Here is a 22,487-nt window from a genome sequence, read left to right as displayed (position 1 = left end):
CACCAGATTTGTGGCATCTATTTTTCACTGTAACTGACATGGTCAGATAACCAATGACTGCATTTGTCAAGTTCGTTCTTTATTTTGTAAACTTTATTATCGCTCTTTTTGCAGCACTATCAACGACATTGAATAACTTGGAGGTTTTATAGTCAATTCTTTATTAATGTTTAGGTTTAAAGAATTTCGGTTTAAACCCATACTTCATTACAACTAAGTCGCAGTTATTAAAGATACCGTAGTCATCCAATCCATACAAATTAAAAACAAGTTGCACGGTTTTTAAGAACTTGTAACTTCCAATAGACTTGAATTCGATTCCGAATTTCCTTTATTTAAAAAAGTGTTTCTATATTAACGGCAAACAATAATAACATACACTAAGAAAATTTGCATTTAAAGTGACCTAGCGTAGGTTGTAACTTGAAACTTTCGCACAAAGTCCCATCAACATAAGCGTTTCGCTTCGGGATGAGAGAGAGTAAGCTGCAAATATATTTAAAGCTCTTTTTTGGTGTTCTCAACAATGTATAAAAAGTCTCATAATGTCGTAAGTTATGGACCATCAAAAGCTGCGAAAAAAAGTACCTAAACGATCTATACTGGGTCACTTTAAATCTGAATGCAATTTTTGTCGATAGTGTAATTCCCAAAACGTTGAATAAAATGTATAAATAATATTTGTTTTTTTAATTTTTTTTTTGCTTTATTGCACAGCCTTGTCAGCTTTTTATAAAGATTTTTAATAATCCTCCTAAATTTTGTTTTTGTTTTTATAATATTGGCTTAAAATATTTACTTTGTTTGAGGGATATGATGCAAAATTGTTTGATTCTTAATAACTAAAAACGTAAAACTATTTTAAACATAAAGAAAAATGTGCAGCATTGTGTTTTTTTTTTTGTAATATTTATTCGTAATTCATATAACGACTCATAACACATCTGACACTAATTGTTTAAAAAAAAAATCTTATTTCACAAGAGATTTTTGTGTTGATTTCTATTTTGAAATATATTTCTTTAGTGCACCCGCCCATACGTATATGCTCTAACGTTACTGTTATTTAATAAAACATAAGAGAAATTATATTTTAGTAGTCAAAAATACCTTTCTTTATTTTTACATAAAATCTATGATATACTAACTTTGTTTTGTTTTTTGAATTAATTGTATTTGTTATAAAAATATATACATTTAGTACGTCTATTTTTTTATTTGTTTTATTCTACTGAAAACATAAAAGAAGTGTCTAGTTGGTGATGATGAAAACTGTTTTTTTTAGTTATAATTTTTGTAGAGAGCAGAAATTAGTTGTTTTCTATTATATTGGCATTTTTCTTTAAAAAAATTTTTTTAATGTTGTAAATATGTTTTACTCAATTGCGATAAGAACTAAAAAAGAAGAAAGTATCGTACATCATTCAAAGTCCTAAGACGAAACAATATAACAAAGTTTCTGTTTTCAATTGCATTAAATACTTACATTGGTATTAAAATTTACCTGAAGATGTGTATCAAGACTTATTGATTACTTGTGTTTTAAAGGCATATGTTAAAGGTTTTTTTTGAATTCTTGAGGAAATTTCTTAAAATTATATACAAATAAAATATTTTAACGAATTTTGAAAAAGGCGAAATTATAATCCCAGAAATATTATCTATGAAGCAGTTAGTTTTCTTTCTGACCTTACATTATGAACCCAAAGAACTTTTATGGGAGATTAGTTTAAAAAAAACTTTGCAAGGTGTGCATTTATATACATTATGAACTATTGTTGAAGCTCATGATTTGGTGCTCCTTCAGACTTTTTCTTTCATTAATACCTATTCATTTTTACTTTCATTAGAAAAAATATATTTTATTTATGAATTCCATTTCCTTTTACAATATTTACTTATGTTCAAATGATGCTTTGCAATTTCTGGTACTTACAAAATCGAAGGATACATAAGAACTTACTTATTTAAAAAAGAAACTTTGCTATCTTATCGCTTTTTATAGAAAACTTATTGACCAAAAAAATGTAAAATAGAAGAAAATTGAAATTATTGTATTATCCAAAGTATTGAAAACTAAAGATTTATGTATGTAAAATAAATATGCCAAAAACAACGAAATTCTTTTATTTCGTTTTTATATTCCTTATTTTTTTTACATGTATAGTTTTATGAAGGAGAATTCGAGGAAAAGACACAGATATGTGAAATATATATAGCGGTACAAAAAAACTATTGTTTTCATTTTACCTCATATTTGTTATTCTTTTTAATAATCTTCTTATTTTGTTCCTTTTAAGTACTATTTCTAAATTTACAGATTTCAATCATTGTTGATACTCAAAAGAAATAAAACAATAATATACATAATAAAATATTTTGATTTGATTGGACATTGAGAAACAGATCACTATCACTTCAATTATTAGAAGAGGACATTTCAACACTCACTCCCCTAGATTCATTATTGTTGTTTTGTTAACACGTTATTTTTATTATCAAAACTCAATTCTGATAAAATAAACTTGATGTTATTAACAAATAAAGAATAATCTACTTAAATTACAATTATGTCCGAGCGCACACTCTTTTTAAAAATTATTTTGTTTTATAATAAATTTAATTTTTTGTGTATTGTGTGAAAAATAAAGATGATTTCTCATTATTTTTGTATAAACACTCTTTTTATGTTTTTTCCTTTCTTTAAGTTAACTTATTTGCGCTTGCTACTAATATTATGACACCTACTGCCCTTTTGTACTCTTCGTGCTTTCTTTGTTTCATTACTCGCAAGCAGACTTAGAGATGTAACATCTGCAGCGATCACTGGTGGCTGATGGTTTCCTGCGCCATCGTCAGGGCCAGCAACATTGAGATCATACACTATTGGTGATCCAGCCGTAGTGGACATATTTGCTGACGATGTTCCAGCTTTGTCAGTGGATCCATAAAACAAACTAGCTGGGCATCCAGTTGCTACAATGTTGCTGTTACAAACTACTCCTCCTCCTCCTATTGCAAACCATCCACTGTTGCTATCTTTAGCATTCGTGCCATTGCGTAACATATCTAAATTGAGATCATTTATGTTGCTAGAAGTCGCGATTGATGTGGATGCTAGCACTGTGCTCCGTTTGCCATTGGCATTGTCAATGTTCGCCATTAAAAGGTCACTATTTGCAAATGTTCCATTATTTCCAATGCATTGTAATTGATTGCCATTAAATGAACTAGAACTGCTAGTATTATTGATACTGCTGATGCTACTACTGCTGCTACTACTACTAATACTACTACTACTGCTACTATTACTACTACTACTATTATTGTGGTGGCGTTTTAAATTCTTTGATGCTGTATTGACAGCTATCAACTTAGCGGTGGTCGACTCATCAGGAAACGCAAATTCTGTACTCAACGATATAGTATTACTACTTGTGTCACTCTCATCGGTGTCGTCCAAATTGATGTTTATATCTTCGGGTTTGACACCTTGGTTCACCAAAGCTTGGTAATCCTCAGGTGGCACAATTGGTGTCATTTTTTGACCACATGATGTACACATAGGCGTAGCAGGGCTCTTTGATCGCCAATACTGAAGTTCGGTTTTACATTTGTTGAGTTCCTTAAATAAGAAAATGCGTAAGTGATTAATTATTTAATTATTATTAATTTAACTTGAGTTATAAGATTTACTTTAAAAGGTGCACTTACTATGTCTTTTTTTAAGATCTTTCAGGTTAGTATCTTATATTTTTAAAGATACGGTTAAACGGTTATGGTAATTGCTTTCGTATTTTAATTTTTTTTTTTTTTAATTTTTGTTTATGCAAACACTCAAGAGGATTTTACTATGATATAATGCAAGTAATAGTTAAGGAAGTGCTGTCGGTGCAAATATGTTTGAATTCCGGAACATTGCAATACAAATTAAAGAACAGTTATCGTTGTGTGTAACACAGCAACCGAGAATTTTGGTATATTTAGTTTACTTGATTGAAGTGCCACTCATGGAAAGTGGCAAAAATAGTAAATTAACCTTAAAATTACTTAAAAAGGAATTACATAAAATATTCAAGTAAATTAAACTTCTTGATCAAGGAAAAATAATTATATTTTGTTTGTATTCGGAACTAGGACTTACAAATTTCAAGTGCCAAGAAACCGTATTTGAATAATGGTACAAATCTGTTAATAAATTTAAGCTGTTGCATGTGTATTTTCTCTTGTAGGTACTTCGACAATGAGAATTAGTTGGTCCCGGTGCAGAATCACCAGAAATTAACCATATAAAATTGGCGTGGAGAATAATCAATCTTTTAATTAGCATTTTTAAAGGGTGTTTCGATAGTATTTTGCCATTTATAAATAAATTAGGTGGCGCAACAGTCCTTGGAGAACCGCTGCCTAGTGACTTTTAACTCTCAACCATTTGTGTGTGCGAGTAATTGCACACACGAATGGTAATATAGATATTCTTTATAGTAGTCTCTTTTTAAATGCGGTTTAATAATGTTTTGTCAGCCTGAATATAAATTTAAATTTAAGACATATGTATTTCCATACCTGCAACAAAGTAGAAAACTTCCTTGACATTTCTTCGTTCTTTTTATCATTTTCGTCCAAGCGATTAGCATATTCCAAAGCTTGTTTTTGCTGCTCTGCCAAAAGCTTTTGTTGTTCAGCAATTTGTTTTCCTTGTTCTGATGATTTCCTTTTGCAATTTCGTAACTCACTGCGTAGCATCGACAATTGATTGTTGTACATTTTCATTCCTTGTTTTATTTTACGAATTCCTTTTCGTAAAACCATATTACTCTGTGGAGGCGAGGGTGAATTTGAAGAACTATCAGATAGTTCTGACGATACCTTTAACGAACTACTACTTGCTATCGATAAAAAAAGTAATTTTAATTAAATCTACCAAAACGCACATGAGATAACTGTTTGTCTTACGTCTCTTTGTGCTTGGCAAATTAAAAAAATCCTTATTAAAATAGGCAATGTCAGGAAGATTTGGTTCAATATGATCCTTGAAATACTCCATGGCCATTGTTGATAGATCAAATAGTTCGTCAGTTACACGATAAGGTTTTTCTAACCTTGATGTGTTTCGAATGTAACTCAAGACATTATAAACTTCATCTAAAATCTTTAAAAAATCATACCTTAAATAATTATATCTTCTAAGAAAAGATGGATTTACTTACTCCTCCTGGGAAAAAGCAACAATGCTTGCGTTCGATATGTTTACCGAACGTCATTTGTAAAAGAGATAGCCTCATATAGCATGTCTCAATGATATCACACTCGCAAGCAAGCGGGTGGTTTCTGCGAGCAGATTCACGACGCGGCATCTTGGCTTTGATGTTTTGGAAACGATTTACCATTTGATTTATCAGTTTTGAAAATGTAGAATTCAATACTGCCATACATATATCATTCATTTTGTGAGAAACCTGTTAAAGATTATTAAAAAAAGTAATTTAAGCTAGAAAATTTGCATTTATTTACATCTATCTATATACATATATATACATAAAAGACTGTTGTTAGGCAATACACTTGAACACTTTACAATGTTACCAAGGAAACGCAAATAAAATTACATTATATAAAGCTATGCAACAATAATATTTTAAAATGGGTCTAAGGACTACCATTGAACATCGGTAACTCGTCATAAACTCTTTTAAAATGGCTGACCCCGTCAAACATGATTCCGGAAACAGTGCAGCATATCGTACAAAAATGTGTGCATCAAAATTGTTTGGAAAGCAAAGGAAGTAGTGCGCCGAAAAAACTATTTACTTAAGCAAATAACGCAAGGTAATTCGAGAAGTGCAACATAACCCAATGTTATCTGCTCCAAAGGTAGCTTCAAATGGTACTTGAGGAATTGGGCAAGTCGTGCAGTGCCAAAATAATTCACCGCTTGTTTTATAACAATGACTTTCATCTGTAATGTAATTTCAGTAAATGTCGCTGACCAGGAGAAAAAATGGAAACATCACATATATTTTCATTCTGAACCCATAATAGCCTAAAGATGAATCTCTTCAATTTACCATGATAAATGAAGGCAACGAGATTTTCGTTCAACGTATTATTTTGTATCAAATAATTATCTACATAAAAAGATATCGATATTTTGAAGTTTGTTCTGAAGGAATAAATTATAAATAAATTGGGTGGCGCAACAGTCCGTTGTGAACCAGGGCCTAGTGACTTACAACTCTCAACCATTCCTGTGTGCGAGTACTGTTGTAAGGAATGAAAGTTCTGAACGAAGTTGATCGAAAAATGGAACAGACTAGAAACTGCATTACTAAGCTGAGATTGGTGTTTTTTTAAGTTAAAATGCGGAAATGTCTTTATGAGTGCACTAATTTCACTTACCACAAAAAATATTTCTAAATATCATTGCTTTAAAAAACACTGAATAATGCTTAAAGCAATAACTATCATTTAATTAAAATGCTTCAAAGTATAAAAAAGTTCAATGTCTTTTTCTATTTATTTTCTAGTTCTCTCGATTGAGTGAAAAAAATACATCCACGTATTGACATGAACAATGCATACATGACATTTAAAATCAAAAGTTATCTTTCTCAATATAGAAAATTACTTATGCAAAAACAAAGTCTGACTTAATAAAATACAATTCGAAAGATAACTTACCACTCTCAATTGCCCAACCTTCTTATAAGTAACATAAGAGAAAATTTTGTCCAAGATTTCCATTGGCATATCTAATAAAAATATGTTTTGTGATGTAGTAGAAACATTAGATACTCTTCCAGCAGGTGTCATTAGAGTGGAAGCTGATGATTGTGATTGCATTTGCGGTTGTTGTTGGAAATTTGGATTTGTTAATCCATTATTTGAAGCTCTTGAAATAGTGGCGACTCCGCCTCCCGTAGATGTAGTTATCATCACATTACTACAAGAAGCTGCTTGCCTGGTTATAACTGAAAATCTCTGCATGGATTCCGCTTCAACACTGTTATTACTAGCTCCACTATTGTTTCCCGATAAACTTGTACTCATTTGACGCGTTGAAACCATTTTGTCTATTGTAATTGATTTATTTCGATCAATTTTTTTTTAATTTATTGGCACAAATAGCTTAAAGACTGATATTGACTTTATTTGAGTTATCTCTGAGCCAAATTAGTGGATATTCTGAAAAAAAAGAATACATTCATTATAGATATTTTGCTAAACATTTTATTTTATTCAAAATTTAATAATCGAATTGGAATTTATTTCGACTATTTGCACACATACAACATTGCAACTTTGATATTTTAAATTAAATAATAGGAAAATAAAACTTTGGGAAACTCGATGGAGTTGATGTTGTGCCATAGTTGGTCGCTATTCGGCAATTATTTAAAGAAACGTCAATATTATTTCGCCTTACCAAAGTAACGTTCATTTTGAAACAAACTCCTTTAGGTTTCTCATTCTAGTGCTTACTAAACTCCACTAAAAGAACTTGTGGCTGGAGGCAGAAAGTTGACCAAAGAATTTTTTTTAAATTAAAATCACCTACTCCATTAGAAAAACAACAAGTAGATCGGTAGGGAAAAAATTGGGCTACGTTTACAATCCCCGTTTTTCTTTTATACCGTTTAGATTTGATACCATTTTTACTGCATTTTAATTTATTTTCTTTTATTGATTTGCATAAGAAACCCCTTCCTATTATATTTACAAATGTTACACATATCACTGATGATTTATGCATTCAATATTTATACTTTTCGTTTAAGCTACATATTCAAGTTTTTTACTTAACACAAAGTTTTAGTAAAAGAAGAGAATAATTGGTAGGGCAAAACCAAATATGACCAATAGCGTGTAAGGGTATGTTGAACATTCTATACATCTAGGCAACTACATAATACAGATAGACACATTTTTTGTTTTATGTTTTATAGAAATTTCTCACTTAATAATAAAACACGACAACTTTGCATTCTGCCTGATACGAAAGTTCATAATACTTCAACAGAATATTAATTTGTAATTGATTAAAAAAAAAATTAATTGCAAATTAAAGAAAAAAAAATAAACAAAATTATTTCAACTCACTTAATTCCTTGTTTTTGGAAATATAGCGTATTGAGAAAAGAAAAAAAAAGGCCAACAATTTCCACTAATATGTTAATATAAAATAAGAGTTTTACAACTTTGTTTGGTCTACTTGAATAAAGTAGACAATCCAAGCGCTCAGTATTACGTAAAGTTGGGTTAGAGATAGAAATCCTAGATCTATGGCATGACAGTCCTACGAACTTGGCATCACACATAGTTTTGGTAAACAGCTTTATTAAAACAAAAAACTTATGTGCTTTATACTCGTACAGTATAATGTACATAGGGTCGCAGAGCGACGAAAGTTTAAGCACTGCGTGGACTGGGTCAAAAATGTTTTTAATAAAACAAATTGTCTGCAATTTGACGTTTTTTTAACTAAATCACAAAAGAAGGCAGAATAGAGAGAGAATAAACAATGTTGGTATGTGTCAAATTTGTAAGTGAAGAAAATTGTGATGTTAATTTAAGCAAAAATACCAATGGATCACAGATTTATTGAACTTTTAAAATATTTGTATTTATTTGAAGTCTACGTACGACGAATTTTTCTACCATTCCATAAATCAAAAGCGTTTTATACCAAAATAAATGATTTAATGTTGTTCAATTCTATTAATGTTACTCTGCATACTGACAAAGTTTCTACCATGCAATGATTTAGAATTATATAAAAAATCACCGACAAAAGTCGACATACGATAAGCAAGCGTTTTTTTTTTCTTGATGAATACTGATAGGACTTCATTTTTAATTTTCTTTGACTTCTAAAATACAGTATTTAGTTGAAAATTGCCAATTTAAGTCTATAGTACATAAGTCTTCAATTTTAATCATTTTTTCTCATGAAGAATTTTTAATTGAAATCCGAATTATGGTTCTTAAATACAAAAATGAATGCAAATATTTTGGTGAAATGAAAGCTTTTGAATTTTAGCAAGTCTTCAGTCCAAATAATCTTTATTAACTTTGAAAAGAATGTCACAGTTGAAAGATGCACAGTGGCCGTCGAAAGAATCTTAATTGTATATATGTCAGCAATATTTTAAAGGAAGTAAACAAAAATCTACGAATCATACAAAGAACCTTAAATAAAATTGGTTACCATAGCCAAAATCGAAAACTTAGCTTTGAATTCCCGCAAACGGGTATTGAAAAGGACATGTATTTTTGGAATCGAGTTTTGTTTACTGACGATTCGAAATACAACATGTCTGGAAGTAATGGTGTAATGGTGAGGAAGTAGAAGCAAAAGACCAGATATCGCTCTGAAGAACCAGCTCCAAAGATAACAGTCATGCGCAGGCCTCACAAGCCGACCATGAAAGGAAATTTTAAAATTTGATGAAAACACAAGTAATTGCCTCGGATGAACGTACTGATAATGTTGACAAACCCCCCCCCCCCCCCACAAACGAAAAACGTACAACGATTTACGTGTATTTACATGGAATGTGCGTACACTCAACCCGCCACGGAAAGCAGAGCAGCTTGCCGAACTCAAAGCTGACGTGACAGCATTCCAGGAAATGCGATGGAATGGGCCAAGCAGTAGGAATATTGAAGGCTGTGATTTTTAATATGGGAAGTGTCTATTCGATGGAAGGAAGCGCTTATTTGGATGTAGTATTGCTGTCAGAGGGAAACTAAGGCAAAGAGTTTTAAGCTTTCGGAAAGTAAGCGAAAGAGTGACATTAACGCCAAATGAGCCTTATCAGCGAGCATGCCCCGACGGATGAGAAGGATGACAATACATATGAACAATGTCCAAAAACGACGTTAAAATTCAGACATTAGATTCCGATAACTACCTAGTTGGTGCTAAACTGCGCGTACGAATATCCATGGGACCACTTAGGGGAATAACAACCACGAACAGAAGATTCAAAGTTGGAAGACTGCAGCAGGAGGGTACCGCCAATGCCTTTGCCTAACGAGTATCCCTAGAGCTTGCGCGAAACCCTACAACGGACGAGATGTGCCCATAGACCCACTGGCAGCTTTGCAAACAATGCTGTAGAAGAGGTGCAGGTTCGACAAGAGAAGAATGAGAACCGCTTGGTCAGATGTTTTAACAGGAAACCGGTGCGGAGCTTTTATAGAAGAGTCAAAAAGAAAACAACGAAATTCACTAGCCGCCCTGGAGCCTACAAAGATAAGGAGGGGAATACCGTAGTCGAGAAGCAGTCAATGCTAAAAATCTGGAGTGATCATGTCAACCAGCTGCTTAATGGAGATGAAGTCAACGATTGCGCCAGCAAGTAGCCACGTCAAATCCTTTTGGTTGACGATCTAGAGTTCAAAATAGCCGTCACTAGGCTGAAGTCGAACAAAGCGGCCGATGATGAACGGAGCTTTTTAAGTACACTGGAGCAGATCTGGTAAGGAGCATGCACCAGCTAGTTACTAAAATTTTGTCGGAAGGAAGCATGCCCGACGAGTGGAACTTAAGCACCATCTGTTCGATCCATAAAAAAGGTGGCCGCCTTTTTTGCACCATATAAACTTCGCATACAAGAACTTGTCAAGCGTATTATGTGAACGCCTGAAGCCATTTACTGACGAACTAATTGGCTCTTACCAGTCTGGATTCAGGTCTGGAAAATCTACCATCGACCAAATTTTCACTCTACTCTAAATTCGTGTCATGTTGAGTTTTGGTATCCCTACCAAACTGATACGACTTATCACGATGACGTTGGAAAATGCTCGTTGCTGCGTCAATACTGGAAGAAACTCAACCGAAACCACCAGAGGACTTCGACAAGGCGATGTGCTGTCTTGTAGCTGCTTCAATATTGTTCTTTAAAGAGTGGTGCGTAACACCAACGCCAATACAAGTGGCACCATCTATCAGAAATCCACACAATATTTTGGATATACAGATGACATCGACATTATGGGAAGAACAAAACGAGCAGCGGCCGGTGGAGTGATCAATTTGAGGCCGACGTACGTGGTATTCGAAACTGGAGGCAGCAAGCTAGAGATCGAGTAATCTGGCAAAGGTATTACTTGAGGCCCAGGAGCACAATGCGCTGTAGCACCAACTAAGGAAGTAATGGAAACAAACGTATGGCGAAAAACAATTTCAGTGATGTATCCGAAGAACTTAGTTGCTACTGTTAAGCATGGTGGAGGCAGCGTAGTTGTTTGGGGTGCTGTGGCAGCTTCTGGTGTTGGAAATTTGAAATTCATAGCACTTGGCTTGAATGGAGATAAAAGATGTGCAAAATAGTGCTGCATATTGCAAATTATTGCTTCAACTAGGTTGTGGAGTCGAAATTTGTTACCGTTTTCCAATTCATATAAATAAAATCAATAATAAAATGAATTTTTCGTTTTTAAGAGTACTAGCATGAAGAAAAAAGGAACGTTGATAGTTGCAATAATAACGAACAAAATAAATTAAGTATAATATTTTTAGGTTTGTTTGACTACGTGAAATATGTTGTCAAAACGTCCAGCAAAAAATACAAGTTTGTGAAAGTTGGTTTCAAAAATTTTAGGTCACCAAATTTACATCTAAACTATTGTAGTAGATTTTTCGGTATTAACTCTTATTCCATGGTTCAGTAAACTCGTGGAATAGAGGTTGACTGTTTTGTGTTTTTTTTTATTAATATTTCTGTAAGTTTCCGGACCATTGAGAATAATATTTAATATATTCTTAGTATTCAGAAAAGTGTTACTAGGTTCGGTTATGTCTGTCATGAATACTTAAAAAAATATGGCCCATTGTCATTCAAATAAAAAACTAAGTAAGTAAGTAGAAAAATAAAATGTCTTCATAGACGAAGCACTTTTCTCACTCGATGGTTATGTTAATAAGCAAAATGTTTGTATTTGGGGTTCTGAGAATCCTCAAGTAATTGAAGAGAGGCCATTACATCCACAAAAAGTCACTTTGCTCCGGAGGTGTGATTGGACCTTACTTCTTCGAAGACGACGATGGACAACTGTCACCGTCAATTCGTACCGTTATGGTCATATCATACGCGACTTTTTTTGCCAGCTATTGAAGAACACGAACTCAAATGAGATGGTTTTATTGCAAGAGAAATTTCCTGGCCACGTAACTTCTCGTCGATCATGCCATTTGACATCGCTGGACTTTTTTTGTTGGCTACGCAAACGTCCGTGTTTATGCAGATAGACCTTTAACTCTTTAGCACTTATAAAACAACATCCGTTAAGTTATGGCAGAGATACCGCCCAATATGTGTCAAAAAGTGGTCGAAAATTACCTCAACAGAATCGATGCTTGCAACAGTTCGCGTGGTGGCTATTTAAATGATGTAGTGTTTTACACATAATTTCAACGAGTTAACTTTATAAAACAAGAGAAATATCATGAAAAAAAAATATTTTATGTGTTTTATTTACGTTGACTTTTGACACCGCAAAATGGATAGCGCTGTATAATGCGAAAAAAAGGTCAGCCTAGGAATGAGAGATAATACGCTGGAAACTCTTTGTCTATCTTTGCCAAGATAGCAAATACACTTTGCTCCGTTAAAAACTGCTGCGAATCGTGCTCACCTTTGCCGGCGCATGCATTGAAGCATTATCATCGTTACTTTTTAAATGTAACCTATTTAAGCTTGTGGTGCACTCAGTAACTTTAAAAGCAAAATGTTTTCTCATCGTTGATTCCAATTGGATCATCTATAAACTTCGCAATCTAAAGTTTGTGGTGCATATCTTAAAGTTTGGAAGGATTATGGCAAATAGCGATGAATTTGTACATCTTAAAAGTGGACAAGGCATGTAAAAGATGTTCAAAATTATGTTAATATTGTCTTTTTATTTTTCTTATTTTCTTTTCGTTCACCATTTGAGTACATTTTGTGGGAAATTCGCATTACTAAAAACTAACTACTATCGTTTAAGAGTAACGCTCCCCAAGTGGCAGTATAAATGTTAGTTACCTATAACGGAGAATGACATCCTTCATTTCTAGATTGTTCAACACAGACCATCTTTTGTGAAATGATCATATAATTTTTGACTATGCAAGAAGTTTTTACTTCTTCCGATTTGTCTGTAATTTATTAAGCATTTATTTGTTTTAAACCCCAAAACAATTTTCTATTTTTTTGTCTTTTCGTGTCTCAATAACGCACTTGAGTCAATTAGATAGAATTGGTACCGTTGTCTCACTAAAACATCTCTCTAACAGAGCTAAAACCTCTCTTTTGTACCCCTATTTTTATATTCAATACTTTATTGAAATAGCCAGCCATGTTTAAAAAAAATATATACATTTTACTAACAAACTGGCTTTTACCCGCCTACTTCGCTGGGTGCTTTAAATTAATACAAAATGGAGAACGGATCAAGATTTTGCATTTAATATAAATACAATTTTAAAGAAGTTCCAAACCAAAACTTCATGGCGCTTGATAAAAGAGTGATTTAAGGGAATGTACATGCCATTGAAAACCTTATGGGAGACATCCAAATCCAGCTCTTGGTACCAGTTCAACTAGCAATGAAAAATTGACGAGTTGATGAGAACTTGATTTTAATATTAATTAAAACCTACAACTTTAATCTAGTCTAATTCAAACCACTTGGAAATTGCAGAAATCAAAATGCAGAACACGGAAATTCACTTCTTTTTAAGTTCGAACGAATAAAAATCGATATCGTCTAAAGTAAATTTTAGAACTCCAACTTAATGCTACTATCTTTTCCGATATACAGCTTGGTTCCACATTTAACTTTTTTCCGAAATGAAATTGAAATGTAGAACCCAGCTGTGTATTGGAAAGCGGAAAAGATTGTTGTGTCAAGGACCGCCGAGAACAGGAATGGGAAAACTTTATATAATAATTATAGAAATAAAATTTGAGAGTATTTCAAAATTAAATACATAGCAGAAAAGTTGAAAAAAATAAATAATGAGTTCTATTAAATACATTGCATCAAGTTATACCCACAAGCTTACATAAGTAACGTATTTTTACTTTTTAATAATATATATGTATGTATTTACATATACATATGTATATAATACATGTAATGTTTTTTTCAACTATTGCTTACTTCGTGAATGGTAACACTTAGCTTATGTCAGATTTGACACATAATTAGGTTTATCCTTCCGCTGAACGAATGTGGTTGTGTAAACGCTTGAACAACGTGGGAAAAACGCTTAGAGAAGATGCCGATTTTGCCAAAAAAATCATCTTGGGACATAGAAAACCGGCCCGCATATCTACTACCAAAACGTAAATGGACTTCGGACAAAGTCCAACATTGTTTACAAAAACATTAACAATCTTCCTCGCGATGTCATAATATTGACAGAAACATGGCTCAACTCTTTCTCGGACTCGGAACTTTTTGACTCCTCTTATCAAGTCTTTAGATCGTCATAACTGGTGGCGGAATTCTTGTCGCTATCAACAATATTCTCACTAGTTACCTGATAGACCACTTTCGATCAACAGACATCGAAATACTCTGCTTTAAAGTTAAAAAGGCAACAGGACATTTATTTATTGTATCAGAATATACCCCCAAGCTCCAAGAACGAGGTTTATGAAAAACTAAACAACGGTAAAGAAAGTATTTATATCCTCTTGGAGCTTGAAGACGAAGTTTATAACTTATTATGTACGATCAATTGGGATCACTTATTTTGTAACTTAAATATTGACGATATGTGTAACAATTTTTATTTAGCTCTTTTTGACTGTCTCTACAAAACGATTCCATTTAAAAAGAATCGAAATAACTTGAGTGTTCCACCATGGTTTGATTCTCACGTTAAGAACTTAAAAAACAAAACGAACAAGGCTTGGTTAAAGTACAATCAAACAAGAAATGGTGATGCTTATAGGACGTTCATTATAATAAAACAACTTTTCACTGACTACTCTTACATCCTATATGATGACTAAATTCGGAAAATTGAATTAAAATTTAAAACTAATCCTGATAGTTTTTGAAAATTCGGTAATCGTAAGAAGACATCATGTGGGTGTAGAATAATTGCTAACATGTTTGCAAACTACTTCAAAAATGCTTTTGTAGATTATAATACTATTAGTTTTCCTAACACATTTTTCCCACTTAAATTCTATCTATTTTGTTATTAGTGAAGATACTGTCCTTAATAGTATCTTACAACTTGACGAATGTTTTAGTCCTGGTCCCGACGGTGTATCATTATCCATTTTAAAGAAATGTGCTGCGTATTTAGCACACCCGTTATGTGTTTTTTTACACATCTTTCATAATACCAGTACACAAAAAAGGCCTTGAAAACGAAATAATGGACTACTAACCTATTGCTAAACTATCTGTGATACCTAAACTATTTGAGTCAATCTTATGTAGCGTCCTTTATTTTCACTGTAGTTCAATTATCTGTGATAACAAGCATGGTTTTGTTAAAAAGCGTTCAACTGTAACTAGTCTGTTTAACTTTATGTCCTTTTGTTTAGATGTTTTTGAAAAAAGTGAACAAGTAGATTGTATCTTTACTGATTTCAGCAAGGCCTTTGATAAATTGTGTCATAAAATATTACTTTTCAAACTATCACAGCAAGGTTTTAACGACAGTTTCTTAAACTGGATCTTCTCAAATTTGCAAGATAGACGTTATAGCGTTAAATTTAGTAATGAGTGTTCAAGTTCATTTGTTGTGAATTCTGGTGTCCCCCAAGGTAGTCACCTTGGTCCTATTCTATTTGTTTTATTTATAAATGACTTATTTTCGATCATACGAAATTCGTCCTAATATATGCTGATGACATTAAAATTTTAAAAAAAATTAACTCTACATCTGACTGTCTTCTCTTGCAAGAAGACTTAATATTATTCAGGAAATGGTGCAATAATAATCGTCTTCTTTTAAATGTTGGCATAAAAGTTCCAATCGTTTTTAGTTACATGTTTGATTCTTGTCCTTTAAGTATAGTTTATGTATTTTCTGACTTGGGGGTTGTCTTAGATCCTAAACTAACATTTAATAAACATATTAATAGAGTTCAGAGTTTTATTAAGAGATTTGGCCGTAATTTCCGTGATCCATTTGTTTTAAAATTACTTGTTTTTTCATTTGTGAGATCAGTCCTGGAATCTGCTTGTACAGTATGGTCACCTTACTATGCCGTACACGTCACAAGACTCTAAGGCACTCAGAAAAGATTTTTGCGTTTTTGTCTACGATCCCTTCCGTGGTTTCATGATATTCATAAATTACCGCCTTATTCACAGAGACTTTCTCTCATAAATCTTCCTTCTTTGACAAATCATAGGAAGTACTTGCAGTTTTGCTTTGTTGTTGGAATAATAAAAGGACAAATTTCATCACCATCAGTTCTTGGTAGTTTAAACTATAGTTTTAGCGTTCAAGTATAAGACTCCAGAAACCATTGAATACTAATTTTAGCAGATCAAACGATGGTGTACATAGCACCTTAAATCAATTAATTGAAATCTATAATAAATTTTACTCTTGGATTAATTCACCTAATGATAATATGAAAAGTATAAATTGCAAATTAAAATTTTTCAACTGTCTAGTTTAAGTTTTTAGATTATAAGTATATATTAAGAATTGTTAACGTTAGTATTTAAAGAATTATATATATATTATATAAATTAAATAAATGTGAAGCCAAAACGATTCGCAGTTGGTGCGCATTTTGTTGCAGAGGCATAATTGAGCCATTTTTCTTCGAAAATGAGCAAGGAGTGGCCGTTACAGTCAATGGCGATCGTTATTAGGCCATGTTGAACGAATTTTTGTTCGCAAAAGGAGGAGGAGGCTATTGGCAACATTTGGTTTCAAAGGGACGGAGCTACTTTCCACATTGCAAAAGCTACACTCGGTATTCTAAGAGCATTTTCAAAAAAAAAAAAAATGTTATTTGGCGGACCCCATATATGCCACTAATAGTTCATCAAATTCATATTCGCACAGTAGTCGAATTGTTTTACACTTTTTTAACCAACCCTTTATGCACAAATTATTTTTAACCATTAACTTTATTAACGATAAATAACCAACTTTTCGATTTATGTGAAAATATCAGATCAAATTCATATTTGTACATAATTTTTTATTCGCAAAAGTAATAACAAGTAACCGTTAAAAATAATGCGAAATACATTTCTATCATTTGGACGTCTGTATATTTCAGTATTGTGTTTGGGAATAAAACAATGTAAAACTTCGGTTTGGCTAAAAAAAAAACGATTGTAAAGTACCATAATGATGGTAAGTCATTAAAACAAGTATCGGACCTTGTTGGCAATCAGTAGTTATGTAAAAGGTTTCAAAATGAAAATCGCATTGAAAATAAGCCGAGAAACAAACGCGAAATTTTTAACACTCATGATAAACGTGTTATCATGCCTGAAATAACCAAAAATACTTTAGCAACAGGGAAGCACGGTGTTAAATCGGTGTTGGTTTGGGGTTGTTTTCCTGCAGCTTAAACTAAATTTGAGAGAAAGTGCACACAAATTGGGTCTACAAAACCAATTCACTTTTTATTATCTGGATGTGGCTGGTTTATAACTGCCCTAGAGTTATGGAAACTCCATTTCAGTCACTTGATATTAACTCAATCAAAAATTTATCGGACAAGCCACAGAGGAAACAAACCATGCAACTGATGTAAAAAGAAGATAGTACAAAATGGTTTAAAATTCGAGCAGAAACAACAAAAAAAAACTTGTCCAATCCTTACCAAATAGGCTTAAGAATGTGCTACAAAGTAAGGGATATGCCACAAAATAATTAAATGTTGTCAAGTTTTTTTTTTGCCAAGAAAAGTAAAATGTACAAACATTAATTTGCTATCTGTTAATTAAAAAAAAATTGATTTTTTGTGATTAAATGTTGTTTTTGTTAAAGGATTTATTTTTGTTTTTGTATAAAATAGGTGATCACCATATCCTTGCATTTAAAACCAAATAACACTCAATGCTTATGTGGTTCGTGAATTAACCGGAAGAGTTATTATTTTTTTTTATTGTAAATATTTATATTATATAAGTTCTATTAACATAAATGATTTTCAATTCACTCCTATTGAAGATTGCGAATAACAAAAGAAACCTTACTTAAGATACAAACGCAATATGGGTTATAATTTGCGAAGTTTTAAAAATTGTTTCTCTTCTTTTTCAAATTTGTTGATGAACATCTTTACACAAAGCTTTGAAAAATAATGAAATTAAGGTGTCAATTGAACGGAGAATCATAATCAGACTTTTATCAAAATGTTTAACTAGACTCTACTTGCGATAAAATTCACAAATCGATGAGTACATACTATAAGAGCTGATACAACATTTTAGCAGAGAATACATAACCCAAATAGGTGTCCCTAGGGTTACACAGAAAAGCGTCTTGATATGTAAGTTATTTCTTTCAGACTTTGTGAATTTTTACTGTCAAGATTATAACCAGTTCAATTCTAATAATAAATATGAGGATTGATGCAGTCAGCTATAATAATTATTTCGTTTTCTTTTTGACAGACGCCACTAAAACTGGTAGCAGCAAATCAATTCTTAATAAACGGCATAATAAAAATAAGAAGGGAAACCTATAGTTTACAGATGCTTGGCTTTCAACATTACCTCAGACAGACGTTCCCAAAAATGATCTTGAGCTGTTTTAAATGATAAAGGTATAACAAAATTTGTGAAACATACAAAAATTATAACAATTGTGCAGCCTATCGTCCCAGAACTAAACGTAACGTAGGTATGTACTTAAATAAAAGTTTTGCATTTCGAAAATGCTAACAAGTCTTCTTACTGTAAATAAATATGGAAGTCCTGTACGTCCTCAAATTCAATAATGAAAATACCATTAGTTAACATAAAAACAATAGTAAAACATACATAATATGCAAACTATGCATACCTGCATAGAGCATACATAATATATTATATGAAAAATATAAATAACAAATTAAAATATACATTACTGCATACATACGTTTATCGTCGAGAGGTTATACCTCTGACAAGAAGACATACAGTATAATATTCTATACTTATTTGTTTATGTATTAATTAGGGACATTCCAAGTTTCGTTAAATTTTGTTTTATTATATAATTTGTAACGATACAATTTGACGTAGGTACAACATTGTACATATTAAATTTTTGGAAACAAGTAAACTAAACTCAATTTTATATTCAAATTCTCAATACTAAATTTCCAAAGAATAGCAGTCGGACACGCTAGTGGTTAAATTAATGGTTAAATATTCCTGAAATAAAGCATTTTTTTTATTTTTTTTAAATCTAAATAAAAAAAGTGCATCTTTTCAAGACACCCTTTCCCTACTAATTCTTCCAGAAAAGTTGGCAGTCTGTTCTACTGTTGGTCGCTTCAAGTTAGTGTGTAATTATTCAGTTGTTGGAAATCGAGATATAATAGTTTTTGTTCTCAAATGGCTGGCTATACAGCAACAATTATTTCTTATCTTAAAAATAAAAAATTATTGCAATTGATTGTTGAAAAAAATATTAGGAAATGGAACCATTATTTTAATTTAAACAAAAAAAAAAGCTAGGGAGCTCCTTTCTCCTAACCGGGGAGGTCATTTATACTTTTTTTTTATTTCTTTTTCCAAAAGCACCCCTTGTAGGTAGACTCTCGAAAATAAACTTTTAATAATTTAATATAATTTATTTAAAAGAAAATCTTACCTTTTTCTTTTGTTTGTGTGGTTTAGCTTCCTTCTATATGCAAGTTAAAACAAACTATGTGAAGCTTAATGAAAACGCTCGCGATGTGATTTCGACAAAAAGGTTGAAGTAATTTTTAAAATTTTGATTTAACACATTTTAAAATTCACTTTATTGTTGCTTATTCCCCATGATGATTGAATTAAAAACCATCGTCTATATCTCGAAACACTTCTATATTCTTTTTTCTATAGAAATGTACAAATGGCTGCGCGATGTCATAAAGGAGAAAGAAAAAAGAAATTTCTGAAGATTTCAGATTCAATGGCAAATATTTTTTAAAGCCTCAAGATATGAAGGCAACAATCTTTGTGCATTCGGTTAACATCTATCAGAAAAGCAAATTTAATGCTTTGCCATAAAATAATTTTCAATTTATAGTTTTTGTAACATTTTAGTTCTTTTAAAATTATTTTAGAAAGAAAAATTCGGTTCAACTAAAAAAATGGCGGTTTCAACGATGAACTAAAACAGAAAATCTGTGGTATGTGGTTCTGTAATTGTGGACGGGAATCTCCGCGCGACTCAACACTTCGACAGAACAAACGGCAGAAAGTATGAAATTTTCTAATTCTCATATGTAAGAGCAGGAGAAATTATACGGAAAAGAGTGAGATAGCTATAAAAAAGAATTTTCCTTGAGAACTGTCATTTGGTTCGACAAAGTAATTTCACCAACTGTATATTAAGGGCTGTTCACTGTTGAAATGTATGCTGGTGAACTTAATATATACGAAAACAAACGGAGCCAGAAAATAGAACAGAAACAGAGCGGGTACCAATTTTCAAAAAGTGAATGATTTTCGGACCAACTTTTATGTTTCACTTTTGAACATAAATGTATCAGCAGTATCAAACATTGCGCACATAAGCAACTACGAAAGTAATAAACGAAATAAACTAATACACAGGAAACATTTATTCACTTTTTCTATCTCATATACACGAAGCAAAATAGTTTCAAATTTGTCCTTTGTTTTTGCTTATGGAAGAAAAGAGTAGATAAGTGGCAGACAATATTTGCCCAATCAGCATTTGGAAAAAACCCAGGAACTTCAAATCGATACAAACCATCTCTTTATCGATTTTAAAGCCGCGTATGACAGTATCTACAGGAAAGAGCTCTACCGAGCAATGTCTAATTTTGGCATCCCTGTCAAACTTATCCGTTTGTGCAGAATGACGATGGAGAATGCACGCTGCTCTATCAAGGTCGGAAAATATCTTACCGATGCATTTGATGTCAAAAAAGGTTTTAGACAAGGCGATGCACTGTCATGCGACTTATTCAACATAGTTCTGGAAAGAATGGTGCAAAACTCAACCGTCAACACTAGAGGCACAATCTTCCAAAGGTCCATCCAATTACTCGGATACGCAGATGACATAATTGGAAGATCAAAGCGTGATGTCAGTGGAGCGTTTTTGAGCGAAGAAGATGGGTTTAGTCGTCAATGAGGGCAAGACCAAGTATATGCTGTCATCAAAAAAGGACACTGAACGACGACGTCTTGGACAAAACGTCACCATGGACAGCTATAACTTTGAGGTAGTTAAGGACTTTGTCTACCTAGGCACCGCTATTAATGCAGACAACGACACCAGCGCTGAAATCAAACGAAGAATAACTCTTCCAAATCGCTGCTTCTTTGGACTTAGAAGGCAATTGAGAAGTAAAGTCCCCTCTCGAGCATGTAAAATCACCATCTATAAGACACTCATCATCCCGGTTCTCATTTATGGCGCTGAGGACTGGACCATGTCAAAGAAAGATGAAAGCTTCTTAGGATGCTTCGAGAGAAAAATTCTTCGGGTGATTTTTGGTCCCGTACGCATAGATGGAGAATGGAGGAAAAGATATAACGACGAACTGTACGGGCTGTACAGCGACACTGGCCTAGTTAGCAGAATTAAAGTCCAACGGCTTAGCCCGAAATGTCTTCGAATCTAACCCTGAGGGAGCGCAGTAGAGGAAGACCGCGACTCAGGTGGCGCACCCAGGTGGGAGAGGACCTCAATCAACTTAGCGTGCGAAACTGGAGACAGCTAGCTAGGAACCGAGCTGGCTGGAGACGCTTGTTGGTTGAGGCCCAGGTCCGCCCCGGAATGTAGCGCCACCTTAAGTAAAGTAAGTAAGCGCTTGTCAAATTAAGTTGAATTATTTAAAACAGTTATGTGTCAAAACTCAAACTAAAAAGTTGAGCAAATGGGCGACAGAATGGTTTGTGCATGTGCGCGGAATCTTATATAAATTTATAGTGCTAAGTTTAGAAACCAAACAGTTTCGAAACTAAAATTTGCATGTGCGCGCCTAGACTAACAGCAGAAAGTCTTGCAAAATTTAATAAGCCAAATGAGTTTATATCGGCGCTCGTAAAAGTCGTTTCTGACTTTGATATTACGTTTTTCAACAAAAGTAAACAATCATTAATTTCAGACAGAAAATAAATTGAAACCCAGTCATACACGAGTGAGTCAATTAGATCCAAGCCATTTGGAAACGGCAGAGACATATTTTTATATGGAAAGATATGTTTGTGCGTAGTATATTCAAATATTAGTTAATATACAAAAATAAAAAAAAACTATGAACATATCCTATTATTGTTTAATCATATTATGTGGGCCTTTATAATGATTAAATCTCTTT

At 32.7% G+C, this 22,487-nt stretch overlaps 1 protein-coding gene across 1 annotated transcript; it reads right to left on the bottom strand.

Annotated features, from left to right (window-relative positions):
* Nucleotides 1-684: 684 nt before the first annotated feature.
* On the bottom strand, nt 685-20,377 carry LOC129949656 (uncharacterized protein DDB_G0271670). The gene is made up of 6 exons (XM_056061241.1): nt 19,799-20,377; nt 6,682-7,185; nt 5,211-5,459; nt 4,957-5,152; nt 4,567-4,889; nt 685-3,625 (listed from the first exon to the last, which is right to left on the bottom strand). Exons 2-6 carry the CDS (start codon nt 7,066-7,068, stop codon nt 2,714-2,716), a joined length of 2,067 nt encoding a protein of 688 aa, XP_055917216.1. The 5' UTR covers nt 7,069-7,185; nt 19,799-20,377; the 3' UTR covers nt 685-2,713.
* Nucleotides 20,378-22,487: the final 2,110 nt, after the last annotated feature.

The sequence above is a fragment of the Eupeodes corollae genome, chromosome 3 (genome assembly GCF_945859685.1).
Source record: "Eupeodes corollae chromosome 3, idEupCoro1.1, whole genome shotgun sequence".
Classification (NCBI taxonomy): Eukaryota; Metazoa; Arthropoda; class Insecta; order Diptera; family Syrphidae; genus Eupeodes; species Eupeodes corollae.
The sequence above is the reverse complement of the archived record's forward strand: the minus strand, read 5'-3'. Positions and strand labels throughout refer to the sequence as shown.

Coding starts and splice junctions, on each gene's coding strand:
- LOC129949656 (XM_056061241.1), bottom strand. CDS start 7,068: ATGGTTTCAACGCGTCAAATGAGTACAAGTTTATCGGGAAACAATAGT. Junction 5,460..6,681: donor AGGTTGGGCAATTGAGAGTG/GTAAGTTATCTT, acceptor AATCTTTAACAG/GTTTCTCACAAAATGAATGA. Junction 3,626..4,566: donor AGTTTTCTACTTTGTTGCAG/GTATGGAAATAC, acceptor TTCTTATTTAAG/GAACTCAACAAATGTAAAAC.